The 27,978-nt window shown below is 37.4% G+C and overlaps 2 protein-coding genes across 2 annotated transcripts; one reads left to right on the top strand and one right to left on the bottom strand.

The window, feature by feature from the left end:
• Positions 1–804: 804 nt before the first annotated feature.
• On the bottom strand, positions 805–15,372 carry LOC121422220 (glutamate-rich WD repeat-containing protein 1-like). The gene is made up of 7 exons (XM_041617130.1): positions 15,057–15,372; positions 12,913–12,999; positions 12,263–12,447; positions 11,002–11,209; positions 9,644–9,786; positions 4,099–4,296; positions 805–3,647 (listed from the first exon to the last, which is right to left on the bottom strand). The coding sequence occupies exons 1-7, from the start codon at positions 15,277–15,279 to the stop codon at positions 3,333–3,335; spliced, it is 1,359 nt and encodes a 452-aa protein (XP_041473064.1). The 5' UTR covers positions 15,280–15,372; the 3' UTR covers positions 805–3,332.
• Positions 15,373–15,827: 455 nt separating this feature from the next.
• Positions 15,828–20,158, top strand: LOC121423198 (pair-rule protein odd-paired-like). The gene is made up of 4 exons (XM_041618518.1): positions 15,828–15,906; positions 17,212–17,292; positions 17,517–17,583; positions 19,021–20,158. Exons 1-4 carry the CDS (start codon positions 15,866–15,868, stop codon positions 19,447–19,449), a joined length of 618 nt encoding a protein of 205 aa, XP_041474452.1. The 5' UTR covers positions 15,828–15,865; the 3' UTR covers positions 19,450–20,158.
• Positions 20,159–27,978: the final 7,820 nt, after the last annotated feature.

Below are 27,978 nucleotides of genomic sequence, written 5' to 3'. Positions count from 1 at the left end.
GAAAGAATAAAAGGAAGGAAGCAAGCAAGGAAGGAAGGAAAAGAAAGAATAAAAGGAAGGAAAAAAGAAAGAACTAAAGAAGGAAAGGAACTCAGAACCAAGTTTTGTTTGATTTCTTGACTTGCGTTCGATTGCAACCCTTTCTGCAACAGGCCCTATAACATGCAAAGCTTTCATTATTCCAAAGAGATTCCACTTACCGGTAAAATGATTCAACTGTATGTCCGTGTCCAGTTGTGCTAAAAGTTAGTGAACCCCTTCACTAAATGCTCTCCTTCATGCTGCCGAGTGTTGAATGTAAACAACAACACTACAACGTTCAGCGAGCCCAGAAAAGCAAACTTTTATAATGAATGTAATATTTCATCACCTGAATATCTAAAACATGGCAGAACTTTAAATATTCATTTTATGGTGGAGTTCACTAACGTTTGAGCACCACTGTTTATGGATACATCAACTATAAATTATATAGTTGAAAACATTATATTTGTATATTTATTTTAATAAAACATCATTAATAACAGATATTGCATTGTGTCCACCTTGCTGTATAATATATTGTGTCAGTTGGTCATCTAATAAAACCCCATATGTTTGAAGGTTCGCATGCTGATATCAATCGCATAAGTGGTTTACGGTACACCATCAGTAAGGTCCTGGAAAGGATTGAGATAAAAGTGGACAGATGGAGAAGTGAAGTGAAATGGAGAGGCGAGCTAAGAAGTTCGGAAGTCGATTATCTTCTAGGATTGAGTGTAGTCCTCAAAAAATAATTGTGAGGCAATCGTACAACTCGTCACATCGAAGATTTTGTCCCATGAATCCATGGTATTTATTTCTGTGCATAAACATATTAATTTCATAAATGGAACCACAGCATAGATCTCTTAAGAAAATGATACACACAGAACATAATATCCTTCTCAGGATTTGATCTTGAAATGCATATACTGTTAAATACTGTCAACATAACCTCGCTGGTTTACCAGTTTGCCCCATAAATGCTTATGAATTCCTTTGAATCCCATTCAATTAAATTTATAGATCAAAACAAATTAAATGAAATCTGTAGATTAAAAGGAGAATTCTTTTGAGATATTTATATTGTGGTCATTCGCAAAGTTCAACAGAAATCTCATGAACAATGATTATATTTCCTTGAGCCGGTCCTTTGAGTTAAGGCATGGTCCCACTGCACTTTCGGATGCAGAGAGGATGTCAAACAGAAAAAAATCTTGCCATCCGTTGGAAAATGTTATGTATCTGTTGTGTACTCTATGTGTTTCATACACTCTGTATCCATCGAGCATCCATCCACTGTGATTTCATTGTTTGCTCATTTTGTCCATTGTCTGCAGTGGATGCAAACAAATGGAGCCACCCTGAAATTTCGCTTGTCTGCTGTATCTGTTATAAATATGTTTTGGGTTCGTCTGCCAGTGGGACCAGGCCTTCAGAGAGTTTTCGCACTGCTATGCAGAACGCTTTCAAGAACATAGAAAATGTACTACCGAATGCCCTTCATGACCAAAGCCTCCAAGCTGTTCATTAGGCCTACTGGTCATTGTGATTTGACTTTCATTTCAATAGATTTTAATACTGCATTCTTGAAATCGTTCGGTGTGACAATGTGAATTTTTCCAGGTAAATTTTTCATGGGGATGGCTGCGATGCATAATCTATAGTGAATTTGATTACCATTTTGACTTTGTGTGAACAAGGAAAATCAAAATCAGATTCAACGAAAATATTGCATTTTTATTATTTCCCTTTCTTTCGACACATCAGATATGTGCACATCCTGATCGATGTGTAATTGATGATGCCACACATTCTTTTGTTCTTTATTGATTGCAATATATATTTCACAATCAATTTCTACTGATTTGTTGATCAATCTAACAAAGATTTAAATCATTACAAGAAACATTAAAATATTTATATTTCATACATAAACTATGAAAGAAATGGTGAGTATGTGACATACTTTGTTCCTTCAATTGCATAGTTGCCACCAATTCTGTCCATATTGCGGATTGTGCAAATTTAAAATGTAATAACTTTCTTATTTTTTACTTTTCAAAAAATTTCCAGCGTTGCATGATTTGTCTGATTTTTTTTCTCCAATTTAGCCAAATCAACTTTTTGTTGGCGTGGACTTTGCTTTTAAGACATTCTGATTCAAAACACTTGCTAACACAATTATAATGTTCATTTAGACTGCCAATATTTGTTCTAATTTGTCACCTAAAATATTGCATATATCTTGATTAAAAAAAAGAAGATAATTCAATATTATAAAAAAAAATGAAAATACGATGTCTATAAATGTGCAAAAACAATATAAAATCACATTCATATTGCCGGTAAAAAAATCTTGTCTCTTCATGATTATAAAGCACATTTCTGATACACGTTGAATAAAATGTTTGAAATTTCCCAGTGACCCAAATTCATAAAAGTGATAAATATTTTGTTCAATCATAATATAAAATAAATAAAATGTCATTGTCCATTTTGCTGCAAGAAATAAATATTAGGGTACTGTTGCTCAACTCTGCTATCAATGTTTATTACCATGATAACAATCCTCACTAGACAATTAATCAAGGCGTTCATGGTAGTTCAGTCCCATACTAAGGCTTTTCAAGTTGGATTTGATCCCTTCTTTTCCCTTTCCTCTCCGATTTTTCAAGCTTTTGAAAATTTGAGGGGCTTCGATCAAACGCACTCAAGTCATGTGGTCTAGTGGTTAGAGCAATGGACTCTCAATCCTGAGGTTGTGAGTTTGAACCCCAGAGTGGCCTTTACCTCCATTTTAACCCCAAAAGGGCCGACAATCTTTCTGTTGTCTATTAAATCAGCCCAGGTGACTGATAATCTGAGACATGTAATGTTTCCTTATTTAATTGGCAATATCAGATTCGCGTTCTGCTGCTGCAAAAAAAAAGCTGTGTTGCAGAGATCATTTAGGTGTAAGTATTATAGAAACAACGGGAATACGCAAAGGAATTCTAATATTCAGTTGCAACGGTTTAAAACATTCCAGTCGTGTGTTCTATTGGTTGTAGCAATGGAATCATGATTATAAGGTTGTCATTTCAAATCCCTGCTAGGCAATTACCTCTACTTTAATAAAGGGTCGCAAGTAATTTCTGTTATATGATGTCAGCCATCATGACTGATTTAACTTAGACAGGAAATGTTTCCTATGTCAATTGGCCATACTAGGTAGGCGTCATGCAGCCAACAGCTGTTGCAGAGCAGTTCCTTTGAAAGTAAGTTAAACTGAAATAGAAGTCAGATTGGTCCTATCAAAATCACCCAGGCTACACACTTATAGTCCTGAAGACGTTGAAGCCACTCTGAGCTGTGCTGATGACCACTCCAGGGATCTGCGGGTGCCAGTGGACCTCCTTGATGTCAGACTGACCTTGGTGGATGAACAACAGCTGTGGAGGGACGTCTGGCTCATCGCCTTTTGACCCTTGACCTTCGTCGTCGGGCTCGACAGCCAGATCCCACTGCGTCAGCTGATCGTCTGCTCCAGACGCGGCAAAGACGGTACTGTCTGTCGGGTGCCACTCCACTGAAGTAATGGGAGCAGTGTGATGCTTGAACTTTGCTACAGGTGGGCCCTTTTTCTGAAAAAACACAAATTGAAGCAGCATTTAGTAAATCCATAAAATACTGGATGGGATACCAGTAATGTTCAATGAGTTGAACAATGTAGATGAGTGCGAATTGGCCTGTATGAGTTGAATACTTCTGGTATCCATGAAGAAAAGCCATCTCTTACAACTAATAGATAGTCGAGGTTGACCAAATCACCCCCAACACTTTTCATAGACTTCAGCAAGGAATTTATCCACACTGTGCTGCACCCGACCCAGGTGAGGTAAATGGGTACTGGCAGGAAGTAATTCTTCAAAAAGCTGTGTGCGGCTGAACAGGTAGCCTAGCTTAGCCAGAGTAATAATAATAGCAGGGCCCGCTGGGAGAACAGTTTTCGGAACTGAAGTGGCTACCCTGGGTAAATATACCGTTATCATTTTATTATTATTATTATTCATTGAAGCATCAGCATGAACTCACCTGAAACTGCCTGAGATCCCACACATTGATGACACCATCATCACCCCCCGATAAAATGAATGGATCGTTCCGGTTCCAGTGTATTACATTGACATCACTGTCATGGGCCTCTTCCATTGTCAGCATGCAGGCCTTGGAGGGGAGGGCCCTCACATCCCAAATACGGATGGATTTGTCCACCGAGCACGATGCAAACACCTAGTATCACGGTAAAGGGATATTTAAACAGGTTTTAAAGGTAAAAGACAGTAGTTACAGCAAACAATTATTTTATATAAAGGTCTTTCAAATCAAGTTTAATTGTCAAGATATTAACATACATCTAGATCTCTAAACTTATCTTTGTAAATCATGAAATCTTAGCTTAAATCGATAAATCTGATGATCACTGACACAGAAAAGCATATGTGGGACAATGCATGAATATTGCTTTGAATTTGAATTCTGTGCTTATTTTGCTCATTCCTCAGCAATTACACATTTTTCCAGAGCTATTTCGCACATATTTTTCATTTATACATACAATCACTTTGATGGTAATTTCATTGGATTCTGTTCGAACTCATTTTGAGATCGTTACCACAACTGGTATTTATCTGTAATGTGTGAATAATAATAATAATAAATGCAATATATTAGGCGCCATATCCATCTCGAAGGATGTAACGAAATTACAAATAACAAAAAAAATTGTTGATAAACTGATTTAAAGAATAGTACAAATCATGATATAACATGAAGAGATAAGTCAATTTTTTTTATTATTTCAACAGCCGTGGCATTTTTTCCCTTCAGCAAGAAATTCAACCCAGGTGAGGTGATTGGGTACCCATCAAGATTAATTCCTTGAATGCATGAGCGATGAAAGGCAGCTCGATCTAAAGCCAGGGTAATAATAATAATTATAAAATCGAGCCTCGGAGAATATTTCTAGATAGATGGCGCTATATAAATACATATTATTATTATTATTGATAAGTTTTGTAAAAGGATTAAACTTACAGATAAAGCTCTCAAGCCTGAAGTTTACATTGGCTTACGTACAATTGATTGGACTGTATCTTGAATGTATCTTAGTCAACACCCACCTAGGGGGTGTTTCACAAAGATGTAAGTATGACTTAGAGTCGCACTTAAATGTCTAGTTGCGCGCAGTATAAAAGGCATGACAGCATTGGTCAGATTATTCCAAGAGGACGCGCACTACTGCGTATTGATCAATAAGATTGCGTGTTGCATATCATGTACGCGTCGACATTTAAGTGCGACCTAAGTCACACTTAAATCTTTGTGAAACACCCCCCTGGTCAACTTTCCCTTTGGTCTTATCCCATATGACTAAACCCATTGGCCCATATTCTGAAGTCAGGTTTAACTTAGACATGGTTTTACTCTGTGCTAAACTTATGGGAAGCCAAAGGTATCAAAATTTTATTAAGTTGTATGTTTCTTATGTTTACTCTGCTCTTTCCTGATTCATCGATGGTGAAGACAATCATTTATTTTTACTTCCTGGACAATTATGAATGATTTGAGAGCTGAATGAGCTGAAATATGATATCTCTACTGTTAGTGATTTATGTAACAATTGGCTATCCATACTTAAACCACACTTTCAAACCCGAGTTTAAGTTAAACCTGACTTCCAAATATGGGCCACTTTGTCTATCTGTGTCTTCAAACCATTTTGTCAAACGGCCATTTGGCCCATTTAACCATTTCATCTAATAATTTTGGATAACACCACTTTATAGTCTCTAGGATTAAAATAACTGTTTACAAGCCAAATTTTCATTGACAAAGTGCAAAATAATTCAGAGACGAGGTGGAGAGTAGACCAACTGCGCATTAGACTAAATGAAATTTAGACTAAGTATGTATTAAACCAAGTTTTGTGTAAACCAAACAGCAATTACACCAAATGGCGTGTATTCTGAAGTCAGGTTTAACTTAGACCACGGTCTAACTTTGTGCTAAAATTATGGGAGCCAAAAATCAATAAATTCTGTTTGTATTGTATATTTCTTATGTTTACTATTTTGTTTCATTTTGCTTTCATACCAAAGAAAATATGTCAGTTATCATTCCCAGACATTTATGAACAATTTGGGTGTCATATGAGTTAATACATTGGGTGTGTACTGTAAGCAGGCCTGTGAGTGGGGTTTCAAAAAAATAGCGGAAAAATCTGAAAATTTACCTTACTATTTACTATCGCCAAGCCGCTGCATTTGCCCATCACGATTCACAGTGTATTCTAGACCAAAAGCTTCAGTCTCTGTATTTTGGTTGTTCCGCTGAACTGCGTTGGCTCACTCACCAATACATAGACTGAAAAGCTTGGAGGCCCGTACGTACAGACAACGTATTTTAGCAGTAACGTTAGATCCAACAGTGGAACCCCGATTTTCTGATTGTTTTTTTTGTACATAAAATGTCACATTATGAAAAAGAAATCACATCCATATTTACGAAAAAATGTTTAAAATTCAGAAATATCGTACCTTAGACCGCAGTTACCGCTAATTCCTTTGAAATAATGATCGAAACATCGTCATCTTTGATTCTTTCGTTGGTCAACGTAAGTTGCCATCTTTGATGACATCATCATCCTTACAGACGTATTTACCAGTCACAAAATATCGATTTGAGCCGCTGCTTTGCGCTTGTATGCCAACAACAAACAGTGCACGGTGTGATCCGCAGCAGTTTCATAGAGTTACATAAACTAAAAATTTGAAACTTCGCAAAGGCAAAAAAAAGGCCTCGTAACGTGTATATTCACAACACTGCTTTGCGCTTGTATGCCAACAACAAACGGTGCACGGTGTGATCCGCAGCAGTTTCATAGAGTTACATAAACTAAAAATTTGAAACTTCGCAAAGGCAAAAAAAAGGCCCCGTAACGTGTATATTCACAACACACACATTCTGCTCGCATCCATTTACCTAGACTTGTTTTCCAGCCGTTTTGGATAAAATAGCGGAATTTTGACTAAAACAAGTGGAATGCCTCTGGCCGTCTCACCTGCATCACGCGGTTCAATATAGCAGCAGTGCTCACTTTGAATACTACTCTAACTCGCACAAGATGTTCAGTGATACATGGTTACTCTTATTTCCCTTTTTAATGAACTAGACCAATAAACTTACAGAGATATGATGGTTATTCAACAAAAAACCCCAACATGGCCATGGTCAAGTTCATTGACCTTACATGACCTTTGACCTTTGATCATGTGACCTGAAACTCGAACAGGATGTTCAGTGATACTTGATTACTCTTATGTACAAGTTTCATGAATCAGATCCATAAACTTTCAAAGTTATGATGGCAATTCAACAGATACACCCAATTCGGCCAAAGTTCATTGACCTTTGACCTTGGTCATGTGACCTGAAACGCGCACAGGATGTTCAGTGATACTTGATTACTCTAATGTCCAAGTTTAATGAACTAGACCAATAAACTTTCAAAGTTATGATGGTAATTCAACAGATACCCCCGATTCGGCCAAAGTTCATTGACCCTAAATGACCTTTGACCTTAATCATGAGACCTGAAACTTGCACAAAATTTTCAGTGATGCTTGATTACTATTATGTCCAAGTTTCATGAATCAGATCCATAAACTTTCAAAGTTACGATGGGAATTCAACAGATATCCCCAATTCGGCCAAAGTTCATTGACCCTAAATGACCTTTGACCTTGGTCATGTGACGTGAAACTCATGCAGGATGTTCAGTGATACTTGATTAACCTTATGTCCAAGTTTCATGAACTAGGTCCATATATTTTCTAAGTTATGATGACATTTCAACAAGTGGAATGCCTCTGGCCGTCTCACCTGCATCACGCGGTTCAATATAGCAGCAGTGCTGACTTTGAACACTACTCTAACTCGCACAAGATGTTCAGTGATACATGGTTACTCTTATGTCCACTTTTTATGAACTAGACCAATAAACTTACAGAGATATGATGGTTATTCAACAAAAAAACCCAACATGGCCAAAGTTCATTGACCTTACATGACCTTTGACCTTGATCATGTGACCTGAAACTCGAACAGGATGTTCAGTGATACTTGATTACTCTTATGTACAAGTTTCATGAATCAGATCCATAAACTTTCAAAGTTATGATGGTAATTCAACAGATACACCCTATTCGGCCAAAGTTCATTGACCTTTGACCTTGGTCATGTGACCTGAAACGCGCACAGGATGTTCAGTGATACTTGATTACTCTAATGTCCAAGTTTAATGAACTAGACAAATAAACTTTCAAAGTTATGATGGTAATTCAACAGAAACCCCCGATTCGGCCAAAGTTCATTGACCCTAAATGACCTTTGACCTTAATCATGAGACCTGAAACTTGCACAAAATTTTCAGTGATGCATGATTACTATTATGTCCAAGTTTCATGAATCAGATCCATAAACTTTCAAAGTTATGATGGGAATTCAACAGATATCCCCAATTCGGCCAAAGTTCATTGACCCTAAATGACCTTTGACCTTGGTCATGTGACGTGAAACTCATGCAGGATGTTTAGTGATACTTGATTAAGCTTATGTCCAAGTTTCATGAACTAGGTCCATATATTTTCTAAGTTATGATGACATTTCAAAAACTTAACCTCAGGTTAAGATTTCGATGTTGATTCCTCCAACATGGTCTAAGTTCATTGACCCTAAATGACCTTTGACCTTGGTCATGTGACATGAAACTCTAATAGGATGTTCAGTAATACTTGATTAACCTTATGGCCAAGTTTTATTAACTAGGTCCATATACTTTCTAAGTTATGGCGTCATTTCAAAAACTTAACCTCAGGTTAAGATTTGATGTTGACGCCGCCGCCGCCGCCGCCGTCGCCGCCGCCGTCGCCGCCGCCGTCGGAAAAGCGGCGCCTATAGTCTCACTTTGCTTCGCAGGTGAGACAAAAACTTAACCTCAGGTTAAGATTTCGATGTTGATTCCTCCAACATGGTCTAAGTTCATTGACCCTAAATGACCTTTGACCTTGGTCATGTGACATGAAACTCTTAGGATGTTCAGTAATACTTGATTAACCTTATGGCCAAGTTTTATTAACTAGGTCCATATACTTTCTAAGTTATGACGTCATTTCAAAAACTTAACCTCAGGTTAAGATTTGATGTTGACGCCGCCGCCGGAAAAACAGCGCCTATAGTCTCACTTTGCTTCGCAGGTGAGACAAAAAACGGAAATGGAACACAGGAAAAAAAGCGGAAATTGAAATCGGTCTTAAAAATGAAAATAGCGGATTTCCGCTAAATAGCGGAGATTTCACAGGCCTGTGTAAGGGATTTGTGCTCTAATTGGCTCTCCATAATTAAACCACAACTTTACATCAGGGTTCAATTTAAACCAAAGTTTAGAATACAGGCCAATGGGTTTACCAGTATCCAATGTTGTATAATACTGAGAAATAGACAGACTACTTGTATAAAACAAAGTGAACATGTACTCGTTGTTGTGTCCATCTTTAACAAAATACATGTTTTGACCTACATTTTTCTCATTGGGAGACCACTGAATGTCTTCAACTGAGTCTGTGTGAGCCAAATACGGCCTCTGATCCACGTTCCACACACCGCCCTCTCTCAGCTTCCACATGTGAATGTGCTTCTTACAGTCTCCAGACAACATAGTCCCTGGATAAGAGAATCACATATACATCAATTTTCATTTCATTTTCAATAACAATCATTGAAAATACAATACACATGACAAAATATAATCTGTAAACTAAAACAAAATAAAAAAAGTGTCTTCTGGTAAAATCATAAAGGACCTTAACATACAGCTTAGCAATTATTCATGATGATTCTTTCTTTTTTTTTTGGGGGGGGGCATTCTGCTTGTATATCATTATGTTCATGGTTCTTCCCTACATTACTATTAATATAGTTATTAAACAGACCTCATCTCGATCTTTATGCTCCTAAAACATAAGATTTTGGGGGGTTCTGAAATGAAATACTAAATGGGGGACAGATATTTTGCTCATGCTTGACCCTAAATCTGGAATTCCATCCCTAGACAGATCTGTGATACCAACTCTGTTGAATCATTTAAAGTAAAACTGAAGACATATTTGTATAACTCTGTGTATGTATAATTTGAGACTGATTTGGTTCTCTCTATTCACCTGTGCACATTGAGCATTTAGATAAAAATGGATTTGGTGCCTTAAAAGTCCCATTATTATCATTTTTTACGATTGATCATATGTAACAAATGCAATCGATCGCAGAATTCAGCCCCATGAACAATCACTAAGCTTCATGTTATGTGACCAAGGTGCATTTTCAACAAGATTCATGAGTGTTTCCTAAATCCTAATATCCTACCAAAAAAAGTTAATTTATAAATATTCACTATCGTATCAAATCTCCTTGGTCCACGGAAATCTGGTTGGTTTGAAAAAAATTTACTTATATCTCGAATGCTTAGCACAATCTGGTCTGAAAAACTGTTTTTTAAGTTCATATCCCCATTTCATTAAACCTGTTATCGATAACTTATGTCAAGAAGTCTATTCCACCGATTTCACTCTCAGCCAATCAAATAGCAGTGTTTCAGTAGCTTGTAACATGCCATGGACGTCAATACCAAGGTCTTACCTTGAACAATCTGGGACCAATCTAAGGTGTACCCCTCCTTTTCCAAGGCATACCCCTCTTATTTCATGCCATTGACGTCAATGCCAAGGTCTTACCTGGAACAGTCGCGGACCAGTCCAAGGCATACCCCTCCTATTTCATGTCATTGATGTCAATACCAAGGTCTTACCTGGAACAGTCGGGGTCCAGTCCAAGGCATACCCCTGCTATTTCATACCACTTCCGTCAATGCCAAGGTCTTACCTGGAACAGTTGGAGACCAATCCAAGGCATATCCCTCCGTCACATGGCCGCTGAAGGTATAAAGGGGCTTGCTGTTGTTCTGTTTCATGTATTTAGCCATGGCAGCAGGGCTCTCGATGGCTTGTAGCGGATCACTGAGGTCCCATATGTGAACGTTGCCTGTGTCGGCCCAGGAGGCAGCTATCTGCTTGTCACCCAAGGTGGTCCTCTGGCAAAAGATAATATAACGGAATAGAAATGAGTCTGCAATGCAGGTTTATACTTGAAAACTAAAAATATTCTATTTTCCATAGAAAAAGTATATTACCCAGTAATGCAGAAAATATGAAATCATCAAGCTTAAAAACAAGAATCTAAAAAATTATATGAAATAGTGATGTTTTTTTTTTGGGGGGGGGGCTCAGCAAAACATCCGTTATATTATTGACATACAGTAATGTCATGGACATCCAATAAAAGTTTACTGGTGGAATGAGTGTCTGCATAATTTACTTCTAGCTTTTATCTCTGGGCCCTGTTCTATAAGATAATTGCACAACTTACCCACAGTCCTAATATTTGTTTGGCTTTTGAGCACTATTACTGTTGCAGAGAAGGGAAAACATGGCGACAGGCGATTTAGGGCATCACCCTAATGATTGCCAACATTGCCTATGATTTGAAAACTGGAGTGCTTTTGGGGCAACCATCTTTTCTAGAATTGCCCACAGATTTGCCCCAAACAGTATTCAAGAGCATTTAAAAAAAATCAATATTTTACATACGTTAGTGGATTAATCTCCGAACTTTGGAACAGAGGGTCGTGGGTTCAAATCCCAGCCATAACGTAGTTTCCTTCAGCAAGAAATTATTCCACATTGTGCTGCACTCAACCCACGTGAGGTGAATGGGTACCTGGCAGGAATTTATTCCTTGAAATGCAGAGCGGCTGGGGCTGGAAAGCTGCTTGAGCTCCAGCCAAGGTAATAATATCCAAGTCCTTTGGAAGCGCATAGAGATGTTTTCACATGTTATGCGCTATACAAGAACTGACTATTATTATTATTACATTGTAAACTGATGAGGAGCTAATACAGCGAAATTACTGCTTAAGTAATAGAAAGAACCCTAGAAATGAAAGAAAATAGCCCCCGAATTCAGCGGCTGCCAAATGTAACCAAAAAATAGCCACAGGCCTATTGATGCTACCATTGGATTACAAAGTTACCATTATAGTAATATTTATGCAACTGGGGTTACACTGGGCTCTGGCAATACTTACCCTTATTCTATTGACTGAACCGAGATGGTCTATCATGGCCGTCTCCAACTCAGGCTGATTATCATCCTCATCATCACTGTCATCGTCGTCATCGTCATCGTCTTCCGATTGCTTGCTTGTTCTGTTCATGTTGCTCATCTTCATAACAATTACGTGATTGAGGTGTGCCTTCTCTGCTTGCGTTCCTATATCAAGAAGAAAGATTGATTGTCCGAGGAAAATGTGGTAAGGATTGCAAGGACGTGAAAATTTATTTCTAATTCCTCCCAAATTCTTATTCTGAATTAATAATAAAGATGTATGATTTTAATACATGTACTAGTAACATATATGTAGAGCTTTATAGAAATTGCACATTGACTGACTGTAACTATGAAAATAAACTTTAAGGGTTATGCTGCAACTGGAATGCCATAAATATAGACCGAGAAAATGATGCATTGAAGTTTGAGAACAGATAGCTTGCAGTGGCCTCTTTTCCTGTGCACCCCAAATATGCATCAAATGTTGCTACATGTGAGTCCCCATGCATGTAAACAGTAATACATGTATGTGTAGTGTAGTTGAGTTGCCCCCTTCTCATTCTTCTAATTTTTCAGTACTAAATACGGAAAATCAGTACTACTTGGCAGCTCTGATACAGTACATACCTGCTACAATGTACACTGAATGAGGATAAGCAACCCTCGAGTCTCCAAGGCTATCTCTCAAGACATCAAAGCTAAGACACGGTGAACCTTGAATCAGAGAGAGAAAAAGTAAAATTCGTATTTTTTTAGATTTAAAGAGAAATTCCAGTAGTTGCAGTTAACACTGATTTCATGAGAAAGTCTGTAAAACAAGGCTTAATTGCCAGTATATCATCGAGGATCTAGATCTGGTACAGTTACATTAACTGGACTTTGTGAAATCTTGAAATCTACGCTGAAAAATATTCACACCGAAAATCCCCAACACAGATAAGCGCACGTGGGACAATGTATAATTATTGCTCAGGGCGTCGGGCCCTACCCGAATCCAGTGCTTATTTGCTGATTTCTCAGCAATTACACAATTTCTTCCAGAATCCTTTGGCACATGCGTTTTATTTATACAAACAGACACTTTAGTGGTCATTTCATTGGATTCTGTACGAACTCATTTTGATATCGTTACCAAAACTAGCATTTACCTTTAATTTGATTTCCTTGACTCTCCATTGGAGTACAATTACACTTACCACAGTACAAATACAAGGATCAATGTACTCAAATGATAAGTTTTGAAAGCCTGCTATTCAAATACACTATTGGTATTTAACATTTATACACAGTAAGCCTACTTGCTTTAGCATTCTATTTTTAGTAAAGTTGTATTGACTTTTAACATGTTCTACTACAAATAATAATTAAAAAATATAAATATATGTTCTGCCTGCTAGGCATGTACATGTATAAAGATCAAAAGCAAATTAAGATATTTCTTGGAAACTTTGGGCGTTAAAGTATCAAAATAACAATAGGGGACTTCACTTATCCAGGGGTATACAATTAAAACGGAAACAAAACACAAAAACCATGTGTACAGTGCACAATGCACTGGGTGTAAATTGACCATTAAGTTTTAGGGGTGGTTTGGACTTTGGAAAACTTTCATGCCTGAAAATGTGTGAACTATACACAAATGAAAGTCAGGTGGAATTGATAGACCTAACAATACAATCTGACATAGACTTGGCGAAAATATTTTGGTCCTGCTGCTAATTAGACGAGGCAGAGTAAGCCCAAAATACCCCCACTATGTAAATTTTACCCCACTTTCAGCTCGAGCAACTGTAAATAGGGAAAAGAAGCATTTACCTCAAATTTTGAATTTAGAAAGTATGAACTGCTCTAAAGATAAATCAAAATCTCAAAAATTATTTCTGAGGTACAAGGACAAACCTGTGTTGGTGTATGATATTCACAATTTTCTCATCTCTAGTTAGGCAAAAGAGCATACCGGTATTTCTAAGAAAATATTAAGGACATGTCAGGAATTGTTTCGTTGTTGTCAATCATTGTCAATGTCAGAAAATGTCAATGAGGACATCAGTAATTCAGATGCAAAATCAGACAAAAATAGGCAAATTATTGGTCTTTTATACCCCCTCCCCCTGCTAACAATGGTTTAATTTGTATGGATGCCGTTAAGTGCCAACCTGATGAAAAAATAAAGACGAGAAGACAGTTTCAATGATGAGAAGAAGTAGACTTGCTTTTAACAAAGACAAGATGACAAGTTGTTGAATGTTGACAAGTCGGCTTGTTTTGGGGATTTAAGACAAATGGCAAATCGGCTTGGTCAGCTCAGGTACAGAAGATGAGTCGGCTTGTTCTGGACAAGATGTCTGATCTCGGCTTATGCATAACGACTTGCTGAGTTCAACTCAGTATCTTTTCTTGCCACAAACAAATCATTATTGCCTTCAACAACAAATCATTATTGCCGTCATCTTGTCGTCCGAGAGAAGTTGCTTTTATTTTGTGAGGTCCATGCACCCCGTCTTCTTGCCCATAGCCAAGCAAGTCAATTTGCCAAGTTCAAAAACAACTCGTCATCTTGTCCAAATACGTCTTCCGGCCAAGAACTAATTTTGTTTCAACAAACCCTCATCTTGTCATGATCATGACCCAAACAAATCTGGCTTATATTGACAACTCATCTCATCTTTATTCTTGAACTTCTCTCGTCATTTAGATTTTAACCAGTCTTCACATCTTATCATCTGGTTGGAACTTAAGCCATAGTAGGTTTGGCGTCATTCATACTCAACCTGTTTGAGCTTGGTGGTACATGTGATAGGCAGATTCATCTTTGACAAGTTCCTCATCATCACCCATTTCCTCATCATGTCGGCCAGGGAGATAAACTTTTGTTTCTTGCCTCTGACTTCCACTTGACCCTTCTCCATCTTCATATTCCACTTCATCACCGTCATCTTTATCCGGATCCACCACCTCCATTATCTCCTCTGCTTCCGCTTCTTGGTCAGACATTTTCACTTTAAAAACTAACAAAGTATTTTAACAAAGGAACAAAACACCTCCAAAACGGATTTTTCAGCTGAGCTGCAGCAGGTGCAGGTCTTGAATATTTTCAGTGACTGTGCTACTGACTGCTACTAGTATTTGAGTTAGTACTAATAGTAGTACATGTAACGTCTAAGGACTGTTTAGTAAAATGCCAAGCTTGTCAAATGATTTAAGAACTAAGAAGAGGCATCCCTTAGCTTTTCGTCCGCAGTAGATGTAGATTTACTGTGTCCGTGGCACATTTGCACTGAGAGTGAGACTGCATATAAATCTGTTAACACGTGTTGTCGATAATGTTAGTAATTTATTCGCTGCAACTTTTGTACGTGCCTATAGTTTGGATACGCAACACCGCAAACTTGTGGCCCAGCGAAACAGGTTGAGACAGCTGTTTGAAGGTCATCGATGGGTCACCTCGATTGTAAACAAATCGACCCACGACCATGTACACCAGTATCGTACGCCGCGTCGCCCGGTCGAATATATACGTGTAGCTTTAGCAGTACGTACGGGTACCGTACGTACGGTAGGTATTTCGCAACATCAACAAATGGATTTCAGAAGAAGCGAGATGACTCTCACGAAAGCCAGGTAATTGCTTATATTTGATAGCATCATGAGCTACTTAAACTCTTTCCAATGGTTATGAAAATGAACACTCATCCGGTGAATAAAATGATATCTGCATCGGGCTAGGTGAAATTTAAAGATGGTTATCGGAAGCTAGCTCTGCACTGGGAATCGCTCGGGCTCGCGGGACTGTCGTCTCGATTCTCTGCAGTCAGTCACTTACTGCCTCGCCCATTTCTTTGTGCATTGCCATTGGGATGACTGCTCGATTGGCATGCGGATGCTGTGCGGCTAGCCCACAGGCTTCTTCCTGAAGCTGTTTCCAAGCCCCAAGACAGCAACAAGTCTATCTCTCGTGACATGTAACATGGGCAATTAGGGCAAACATATCTCGACAAAAAAAAAATTGTTGGTGTCTTTCATACAGACTTCCCATTTTACAACCTGTTTCTCACTTTCTGGCTTTGCTTTGTTTGCGGTTTTGTTGATTCAGACACAAACTTCTTTTTTTTTCAATAGGTCCATGGTCCCGCCCCCCCCCCACCCACTCAGTGTTATTTAGGGTACGCCTATGCTCATTCCCTCCCTTTGAAAGTAGCCCCCTATCGAGGGGGGTGCTTTCAAAAATGCTGCCGAAATGTCTGTGCCGTACCCCCCTTTTAGGGCTTTTCGTATGCCTTGGAGAGACCCCTAAATCCGGAACACTGCTCAATGTACCCCCTATCTCAGGTGAGCTCTCGTTCCAACATTAAAAATGTCCATATTTTACTTTTCAAAATGAAATAATCCTGAATGACCTTTCAAAACTAGCAGGAATTTGATCAATTTTTCTATGTTATTCTTTATTCAAGATATTTTATAACCCCCTTTCAAAATTTCTCAGGAGTCCAAAGAGAGAGATAAGAAAAAACACCCCCTTTTTCTACAATTCGCGGGCCGGACTTGTCCCGTGAAAAACTGTAAGTACCCCTTTACCGGACATTTTGGGAACACGCATGCGGTCCTTCTGACCCCAGAGTGGAAGCCAGAGGGGCCGGGTCCATGGTCTAATTAATGACATTATATTTACCCAAGGCCAAGGTAGCCACTTTAGTTCTGAAACTGTTCTCCCACTCCCAGCGGGCCCTGGCCCCTGCTATCTACTTGTGTATAGGACTGTTTTTGTAGCACGGCATCTTACAAATGAAACAGCAAAAAATGTTTTGCCAGATATTGATAAATGAACACAATGAATACAAATAAACTAACATTTTAATCTTGTTTTTGGAAGCAGTGATTGTACAAATGCAATATTTCACGTTTTACTTTTTGTTTTATTTATTTCAGTCAAAAACGCTCTCGGAGCAGAGACGAAGATGGGGAAGATATTTTACCAAGAACAAAGAGGAGAGAATATAACTTTGAAAGGTGAGTGGTGTGGTCTTCCTTTATATTCCTTCTCCTTTCTTTTTCTTGTGCTTCTTTTTCTCCTCCCTCTCTTCCTTCTCTCATCCTCCTCCTCTTCCTCCTTTGCCTTTATCTTTGTCTTCTCCTCTCCTCCCCCTTTCCTTCTCCTCCTCCACCTTCTCTTCCTCTTCCTAATTTTCTTGGGACATTAGTAATCATTTTATTTGTGATTTCTTTCTTTTTAGGTCTTATCAGCATCAAGAATTACATGAAAGCCCAGCAGATGGGGCAGGGGAGCCACACCACTCACAGGTTAGTATTAGGGTTTATTAGGGTAGTGGGGGCATCGTGGTCTAGTGGTTAAGACTCTTGTATTGCAATCTGAGGGATGTGGGTTTCATTCTCAGCATTGGCGTGTTTTCCTTCAGCAAGAAATTTACTCACATTGTGCTGCACTCAACCCAGGTGATATAAATGGGTACCAGCAGGAAGTAATTAGTAGCGTGAAGCGTTGTGGCCCAGTGGATTAGTCTCCAGACTTTGAAACAGAGGGTCGTGGGTTCGAATTTCAGCCGTGGCGTAATTTCCTTTGGCAAGAAATTTATACACATTGTGCTGCACTCGACCCAGGTGAGGTGAATGGGTACCCGGAAGGAAGAAATTCCTTGAACGCTCGATTACCCGATCAAGGTAGCTGTGCTGAAGCCGGAATTATAATATTAGCGGGGCCGCTGGGAGAACAGTTTTCGGAACTGAAGTGGCTACCCTGGGTAAATATGCTGTTTTATGTAATTCCCAAAATGCTGTGAGCATTAATCAGGGGTAATACAGGAGTGCCATGATCAAGGTGGATACATGCGACAGTGCGCTAAACAAATCCTATAGGCCTATTATTTTATTATTTATACAATCTTTATACTTGTCAGATAGTTCAAAAACATTTGCTACACTCTCAATTTGATCTAATATAACTACGTATGTTGGCTAAACCCTTTTGGTCTTCTACATGTATCAGTTTGTTCTAATTTCTGTTTGGTCTACACAAGTGTTAATCTAATCATTGGCGGCGGAAGCCAAAAATTTTAGGAGGGGATAACCAAAATTTTTTTGACAAGCAAAAAAAAAAAAAGGTTCTCAACCCAAAATTTTAGGGAGGACGTAGGAAAATAAAATGACAAGCAAAAAAAAAAAAAGGTCATCAACAACAAATTTAGGGGGGCCGTCCCCCCCCCTCCCCGAATTTAGGGGGGACACGTCCCCCCCGCTTCCGCTGCCTATGAATCTAATACCCATTTAATGCCCAGGATTTCCACTTCGTCTTCAAATTGTTTTTCACTTTGTCAAGTCAAAACTTTGTTTAAAAGCAGTTCATCTTATGAAGTAGACTAAGTGGTGTGAGCATATGGATATTTGACAAAATGGGTAGAGCCTAACTGAAAATTAGACAAAGTGATAAATGTGATCGCTGCTATGAAAAACGAATTTGTTGAGTAGTATTTGTTTGTTCTTGCCTCACCCTTTTTTTATAAGATACACTGTAAGAAAATACAGAAATTTTAACATTACTCTTTGGACCAAAACAATGAATTCAAACTGAGAATCTGTTTCACTGTATTTGCTCTTCATTGAGGAAATAGTCTAGTAAGATACTATTTATTTGAACGAATGCACAATGAGTTAGATATACATCATTAACTTTGTGATAAATTTTGCTGAATTGTGAAATATTGTGATTTTTTTTCATTTTAGGCAGCATCATCAACGTCTCCCCTAGCAACAAGTCCTCAGGCTGGCAGCACTGCTTGCTACTGTCTTCCGCCCTCACACAACAGTGCCGACATCACAGCAGCCTTACATAATACCCATCTAGATAGGCATGGGTACCACCACCACCACAACCCATCCCCTTCTCCGCCTCCTCCATCTACTACCACACCATCCTTCCATCATCATCATCATCAACAGCAGCATCATCATCCTGTTCTCTTGAAGGATGCGGGCATCCTCCCGTCCTCCCAGCACCCATCCCTGGGGCCCCTCCCGGACGTCGTCCACGAGACTTCGGAGACGTGCTACTGTCACGTCAACAGGTTACTCCGCGCGGCCCACTTTGAGAGGTTAAAACGCCTCAAGGATCCTCGCATGGCAGAGACCGGTAGTACGAGTGCCTTCAACTAAATACCGTACCCTCAGGTTGTACCGCAACATGCTCTATTCTATTTGTGACTGGCTAAATGCAGCAAGGAAATTTAGATTTGAAAAAGATCATTAGCTGGCAAGGTAGATAGGTATATAGATGGAATGATAGATAGCGGTAGTAAAAAAATAAATGTTTGCAAATAAGACTTTGCAAATGATAGGATTGTTTATATAGCTGAATTTAGAAATTACAGATGGAACAAATTCATGTTTACAATTTAATGCAAAATTCCATAAGCCTGTATTCTGAACTCAAGTTTGATTTAAACTCTGGACTAAAATTGTGGTCAAGCTATGGAAAGCTAATTCTGACACTGCTCAACATCTCACCATAGCTAATTAATTTCTCATTGCATTTGATGCTCATATGCTATCTGAAGTAATGAGTAAAATAGTTTTCTTCACCTACCAACATGGGAAAAGCAACATATGAAACATGCGATTTTGATATTTTTGGCTTCCTACAATTTTAGCACAGTTAGACCATGTTCTATGAAAGTTGAATTGGTCCTCAGATTGTGGGCCATAGTGTTGCAGCCAACATACATGTATATGAAAAATAATATTTGACCTCTTGGGATAAAACAAGTGATGTGCATATTGTTTTATTTATCACCAGTTAAGACAAAGTTCTGGCTCTTCACCATACTAGGAAAGGAAAGTTTATTAAAATAGTGATAATTCAAAATTGTTTTTTTTCCCATTTACTTGCACTACTTATGCATTGCTTTGTGATAAGTATTTATTGCTGTAGTTTTGAATCACATTTAAGTGAATGGGGGGGGGGGGTCTATTCCAATTAAACAAGACATTTTTGTCCAAAATTTATTGTGACTTGAAATTAATAGGTTAAGTTTTTAGTGATTGTTGGTATTTTCTAGCAGCAGAAAAATAACATGATTTTCTGTAGGGAAAACTTGTTTATCAGTGGCAGATTTGCAATTTAACTTTGCAGTAAATTCAAATTAATTCCTTTTAATACCCTATTGATCCGGGATAATGGGTGGTACTGTTCAGAATAGTAATATGATCGGTAATACTTTTCATTCGTTTTGTTGACATAAAAACTTACAAACTTGTCAGTCGGAACGTAATGAGTAAAAATTAAAGGACAGGTCCTTTAGATTAAAAGGAGAAAAATTCAAGGAGCACAACACTGAAAATTTCATCAAAATCGGATGAAAATAAGAAAGTTGTGACTTTTTTAAAGTTTCACAAAACAGTTATATGTATATCTTGGTCGGGATGCAAATGAGCAGACTGATGACCTCATCCACTCATTATTTCTTTTGTATTTTATTATATGAAATATGAAAAATTCTAAATTTCTCCGCAATGTCATGTGAAACAAAATGTTATTCCTCCCTGAACATGTGTAATTACCATTATTTTAACAGTTTGTGGCTAAGTAAAATTGGTCATTATTTTAAAAGTTGTAAAAAATGAAATATTGTTTAATTCAAACAATAAAAAACAAAAGAAAAATAGTGAGGAAAGGACTTCGACTGTCTCATTTGCAAGTCACTGAATTGTGCATATCACTGTTATGTGAAAAATAAGCGAAACTTAAAATATCATTACTTTCTTATTTTACATCCGATGTTGATGAAATTTTCAGCATTATGCCTGTTTGATTTTTCTCTATCAATTCAGATCAACAATTTTCTGGGGTGGACTTCACCTATAAAAGAAACATCAAGAAAATTATTTTCAAGGAAGTAATTATGTGATAAAATATGCCCTATTACACGAGAGTGTAATTTGTTGTGGCTCAGGGGTTGATTTAGCTCCTTATTTTCTTGCCCTTTTCTGCTGTTTCACCGGTGCATAGATAGGTGTCTTGGGGGGCATTTGACCCCCTCCTAAATATTCAACGACCAAGAAAAAAATGAAAAAGGATGAAAAGGGTAAAATTATAATCTTCTGAATTATATATCAATAGCTACATGTATCACAATTTTCATTTTAAGAAGGTAAATTATTTTCCCCATGTAACATGCTATGTTTGGTCCCTTTAAATGTATGTGTTTAATGCACCATTAGTTGTGTTATCTTAACAGTAATCTCCTACGTGTACGTGTATGTGAGTTGAGTTGTTTGTATGTTTTTGAAAATTTTTCATTGGGTCCTACTTTGCTTTTGCTCTGGTATTAAAATAGGAAGATAGGTATAGTTCCCCTTTGAGGGTAATTATTTTTTCCTGCTCTGTCATATACATGTATAAATATCTCAGTGATTAATGTGACTTCTAACTAGCTAGCGTCTCAAAACATTCTTGAAGCATTCAGCAACGATCATTCATTGACTAAAATGTATGCCAATTTTTAAAATTCAAGTTTTTTTCTTCAAGGCCAGGGGCATGATCGAAGATTGGCGGGTGATGACTGATTGTTGTAAAACCAAAACCAATACGTCTTAAATGTGATATAATTAGGTGTAATCATTTCCCATTTATGATGTGTTATTTGTTATGCCAATGTAATCATGGAATGGATAATCCACATATAATAGGCAGCAATGCAAAAAATGAAATATTTGCAAAATCATTATTTTCAGTTAGTGAATTTGAAGGTGGATCGACATCGACTTTAATATCTTGATGTAATATGCAAAAGTCCACAAATGATGTTTTCTCATGTGCAAAGTGAATTGAATATGTTTGGATTAATGTTGAACCCTGTCTGTTTCAAAAGGTTTGGGTTATTCAACAAGTTTGATAGGTTGCTTTCTTTGTTTGTCAAACATTCAACATTTATGAAAGCTTTCACTTCAAACAAACACTATATCGCCTATGCAAATTAAAAAAAAATTGAGTCTTGAGTTAGAAAATAATGCATTTTGCATCTTAACGCTTTTCACTTTGATTGATATTCTGGGGGATTGAACATTCCATGATTTTGAAATCACAACGACTGGCATATCATTTGAAAGGGGAATAATATAGATTTCCAATGATACAAGTTTCACTTGTAATAGTTCAGCAATTAGAATTATCATTCCTCAAATTTCAATTGCAGAACTTTTTTTAAGGATATATTTTCCGAATCTTTTTAATGATTGTATTCATTGTACGTGAAACTCAACTATTGTTTTGAAAATATAAGGAGTATGGCTGAAACTAGGTGCCTTTTGAATTCCAAAAGATGTCATTAATTATATACCACTATATTTGTGTATAATAGTTATTTATTATAAATTTTATATAAATATAGATTTAGTTTCTTCACCCTTGTATCGTTGCATTAAATGATTAATTGTGGTAATGTGTACAATACTTATATGAAAAAAAAAGTATTTTGATTGAAAAACGTACTGCCAATTTGCAATTTCTAATATAGTTGTCTGAACTTAGATTAAAAAGGAGATGGAATGTGGGCTTAATCATTTTTTGTGAAAAAGTTTGCAGCATGGAGTTTTGAGACACGAGGCTACCATAGCAAGCCTTCTCCCATCAACTTTTAACATGTGACTCTGGCCAAGGTCAAGGCTGCCTCAGGGCCGGTCTTGTTTCCTTCCTTGCCAAAATTATTTGAACCTGGGGAGGGAAACATCACTTCAAAATGACACTATCTTTAAGAACAGCTCTTTATTCAATCAATAAGATACTGTAATGCATGTGTCATTCTTTCTGAGTACAGATGACCACAAATAAAATTCCTGTGTTCATGTTTGTTATTTTTATTTTTCAAGTAATATTTTGTTATATCCTAGGCAAGTATAAGAAAGCAACATGTTCTATTACAAAGGTTTTTGTCATGAAATGTTTAGTATTTCATATATCTTTTGATTTGAAATAACAGACCGCCCTTTCACACGGTAAAAAATCGTAATATTAATGATGATTCCAGTGAAAAATAAGGCTAATGACAAATTTTTAGCATGTGTGAAACCAAACTAGAACATGATTAGAATCACGAATGTTAATCACAATCACGAATTCAAATTCTACTTGTGAATTCCAGTTAAGTTTCACTCAAATTGTGGTACAAATTTTGGTGTGAAAGGCTTGACCTTGGGGCGGAGCTTACGTGACCTTCTATGCACTTCTGTAGATAATACAATTGTCAAGCACTCATCATAGCTTGTATATGCGATGCGGTGCTTTGATTAACAAGTCACCAAGGACACATTCTGCCTTTCGCTCTGGAATTTGAATTCAAATCACAGTTTTCGAGTGAGCGTGTGAAAGGTCCGATGATTCTAAAGACGAATTACAATCATTACAATGATGATTCAAGATTCACATGTGAAAAGGCCCAGAGTTACTGATATGAGAAATAATGGTTCCTTATATAAAAACAATTTCAGTTGGTTTCATTATTTCTAATACAATCTCATCACAAGATTAAGGAATATTTCATCTATTGCATTATCTTAGATTTTAAGGGATTTCTCCAAAATGTTGGTTGATGACAATGCAAATTGCACTGTTTTTTGTCTCGTATAATTTCACATCTTGTTTTGATATGTAGTAATGATCTTTTGGGTATTTCACTTGTCTGTCAATCAAGTTTTTACCAATAACAACAACTAGAAAGTACTAGATATGATGGCCTAATTTGTGTGACTGCATTATTGTGGAGCGTTGTGGCCCAGTGGATTAGTCTTCGGACTTTGAAACAGAGGGTCGTGGGTTCGAATCCCAGGCGTAATTTCCTTCAGCAAGAAACTGATCCACAATGTGCTGCACTCAACCCTTGTGAGGTAAATGGGTACCGGTAGGAAATAATTCCTTAAAAAGCTGTGTGCGCTATGAACGCCTAGCTTAGCCGGGTAATATAGGAGCGCCTTGAGCACCTAACAAGGCGGATATGAGCGCAATATAAATACCCTATATTATTGTTATCCCCTGATTCTTAAGATTTAAATTGCAATATATCAAGTTCTGATCTCCAAATCTTATATTTTGTGATTGTGATATAGGTGAGGAAATACCCAATTCTATCCCAATTGAATTATATTGCTAATGTAGAGTTACGCAACGTATATCCCTCTTTGTATTCTCTTGAAAATTCATATAGAGTGGCTGCCTGCCTCGCCCCCCGCCCCATAGTGCCTCGCAATTGAAAACAATTCATAACTCAGTTGTTAGATCTTCATATTGAAGTTGTATATTTACCATCATCCATGGCTTCAGGAGATTTACCGCGTTATATTATACTTGCCATGTTTATGCATTCATGTTTTTTGTGTTGTTTTCCTTTCACCACACTTATTTGATATGAATTGGATATGAATTAAAATATATTACTAACAACTATTTACATGTGTATAGTGCAGCTGCTTTCAGTCTGGACAGTATGATGTATAATAGAAATGCATTGCTCCCTGCAGAGCTGCCAAGTAGTACTGATTTTCAGTATTTAATACTGAAAAGTGAGAAGAATACCGATAGTTTCATGTAAAATACTGATTGCTATAGTTTCAGTTGTATTGTGTGGTCCTATGGTATTTTTTGAAAATACTGATTTCCTCACCGAAATACTGATTTCAGCTTAAAAAATACTGAAATGTTCCTTTTCAGGTTGGCATCTCTGTCCCTTGCTCCCACCCCCCTTCCTCCTTTGCATTGTAGGTGATTGAACAGGGGGGGGGGGGGGGAGAAGAGGAGGGAGAGGGAGATTGGAAGGTGAAAGGGGAGGAAGAGGGAAGAAGAGATTTTTAGAAGTAGCTTTAAAGAGAAGGCAACCATTGCCCCAGGATTTATTTCCTCGAAGATATGTTTGGGTGCCATGTTAGGGCTAGGTTAGGATAGGGTATAGTGTGAACTTCAGGGTTGAAGTTGGTCATTCTATTAGTGTATGGAATTAACCTCGGAGCAATTGTCGGCGGAGCAATGGTCGGCAGAGCAATTGTCGGTGGAGCAAATGTCATGGATGCCAAAGAGAAAGGGAGAGGGGAAGATAATTAACCCTATCTAGGCCGGGGTATTTTGGGAGTTCATATGGCCGGGGGGGGGGCCTCCCAGGCCCCCCCCCTATGATCTCGGCCGTCGACCGTGCGATCGCACCGAAAATTGGCACGCGGGTTGCCTGGGACATAATCTGCTAGATTGTCTAGTAATTTATTTCATCCGAATCGTGATAATGCTAATTTATGCGTAATTAGTATGCGAAATCATACTTTTTCCTCTAACTCCCTAAATAAAGCTCCAAATTTACTAATTTTTGGTATAGAAACTCTTTGTGGTGTTCTTAGCAAGTGTACATGAAAAAAATTGCGATATCAAATAATTTTCTTATGTATTTTATTGTTTTTTGCAATTTCTTATGTATTTCTTTGTTTTTCATTGTTTTTTTCAATGAAATTTATTGGGGACTCTTCTGTGATCATAAAAAGCATAAAATAAATATATTTAGACCAGTAAAAATAAAAATAATCATACATTTATGAATTTTGGTTGAAAACACAATTTGCATTGACTTTGTACACGAAATCACGTTTTTGAGCAATTTTTGGTCTGACATGCACTTACATAATGTTACGTAATTTCGGAACCACGTACCCGGGTGACTTAAAGTTGGTCTCAAAAGTTGCGCAAGACTTGAAAGTAAAAAGTCTGCGAGCGGCGCAGTCAAAAATTTTCGCACGGCGAAAATATTGCGCGATTTGTTTCGGGGGGGGGGGCCTCGGAGGCCCCCCCCCCCCGGCCTAGATAGGGTTAAGAAAGATAGGGGATTGATTTTGGCCTTTAGGGGATCGCACCTCACAGCTTGACGGCGATGTTATGTAATCGAGTATATTCATACAGAAATTTGTACAAAAACAAATACATTTTAAGTTTTTACCATCAGAAGTTGATTTATTTCCATTTTCGTTAATTTTTCGACAACATATTCAGTTAAACATATTATACGTGAACAGAAAAAAAACAGTACTATCTGTTCAATATATCCTAATCTATACATATTGTATTCTATGCATTCTATTCTATATATTCTATTCTATTCATATCTATTCATATTTTATCAAAGACTGTATATATATTCTATTATATTTTATCCTATATGCTTTTCTATTAAACGTACGATTTGGCGTTAGACTGCAAAATTGCGGTGGAAATTCTGGCACCAACTTGAATTTGCCATTTTTGGGGGCTTTTACAGTATGTTCACTGTAAAATTGTGCCGGAAAATTATGGCCATACGATTTTCTTTTGATATGTGTGACAATGGTAGAAATGAAAATTAAAAATAGTAATATCAATGATAATAATAAATAGATTAATAATGGTAATGATGTTGATGATAACAACAACAACAATAACAATAATAATAATAGCAATAATAATGAAAATATTAATGATTGCAAAAACAATGATATCAATAATGATACTTATTATTAAAACAATAATAATGCTACTGACGATCATGGCGATGATAATAATAATTACTAACATAAACAACTAACAAAGACATTTATGATTACTATGTATTGTAATTTCAACAATAATCATCAACATTGAAACATTGACAGCATCACCAATCCATACAGAATATAATTCTATTTAAATGTCTTATTACTAAACACGATAGAATAGCTGACAAAATAACTGGCAAATTTGCATAAAGGTTTTCTTATTACACTTATACAAACGTGCATTTACTATATCTTATCTATCTAGGAATTAAAATGGCAATAACTTTTGGCGCTGTATATGCTCAAGACTATGGCCCGCCAGGATATAGGGGTCACCCACTCTATCTATCAAAAATATTCCGAATTTCGAGGAAACAAAATCAGACACAAAAGATTTAAGCAAATTCGCAGAATGTCCTTGGCAATATACTATATATTTACTCATGGCAAAGAGCGCTTATGGATGACAATTTCCACTCTACATTTAGTCTGGCCTGCAAAAAGACCTGTATACAGACTGTTTGCAGTGATCCATGAATAGATCCCACCAATTATAAAATGGTAATGTAATCAGACAATTTATATGAGCGCAAAATTTTGATAATCAAACATTTTTGTTTTTATTTTGCCCACCCTTTCGCCTTTTCCCTTTTCCTTTCTTTTCCTTTTCTCTTTCCTCCTTTCTCTATTTTTTTATTGTTCCTTTCCTTCTGTTCCCCCGACGGCCGAGCAGATTTACCGACGATATCCAGAGTCGTGTAGGGGGGGGGGTGTCGCATCCCCACATCCACTTTAGCGACGGTCCTGGTCATACTACACGTTACTCTGCAATTTTGTTCTTCATTTCCAACAAGAGAGGCCCATGCTGTCTCTCCTTCCCCCTCGGAACCGCCGCGCTTTCTCTGCCCTAAATAAGACGCCCCTTCGAAAATTTCATCTTTTACAATACAACAACCAATTGGAGAGTGTTTACTCAAAATTTGATGTAACGTCAAATCTCCGCTTATTCCATCTGAACCGCTACTTTGCAAATATACATCAAGAGACACTTCCCTCATGTAGTTTTTCTTCGTCTTTTTCTCCTCAAATTTGGAAAAAAAAAGTACACCCCTTTGAAAATCCAAGTGACGGTCCCGAGACTTGATTCTT

This window comes from Lytechinus variegatus, chromosome 10, assembly GCF_018143015.1.
Source record: "Lytechinus variegatus isolate NC3 chromosome 10, Lvar_3.0, whole genome shotgun sequence".
In the NCBI taxonomy this organism is placed as follows: domain Eukaryota; kingdom Metazoa; phylum Echinodermata; class Echinoidea; order Temnopleuroida; family Toxopneustidae; genus Lytechinus; species Lytechinus variegatus.
This window is presented reverse-complemented; position numbering and strand designations above follow the sequence as displayed.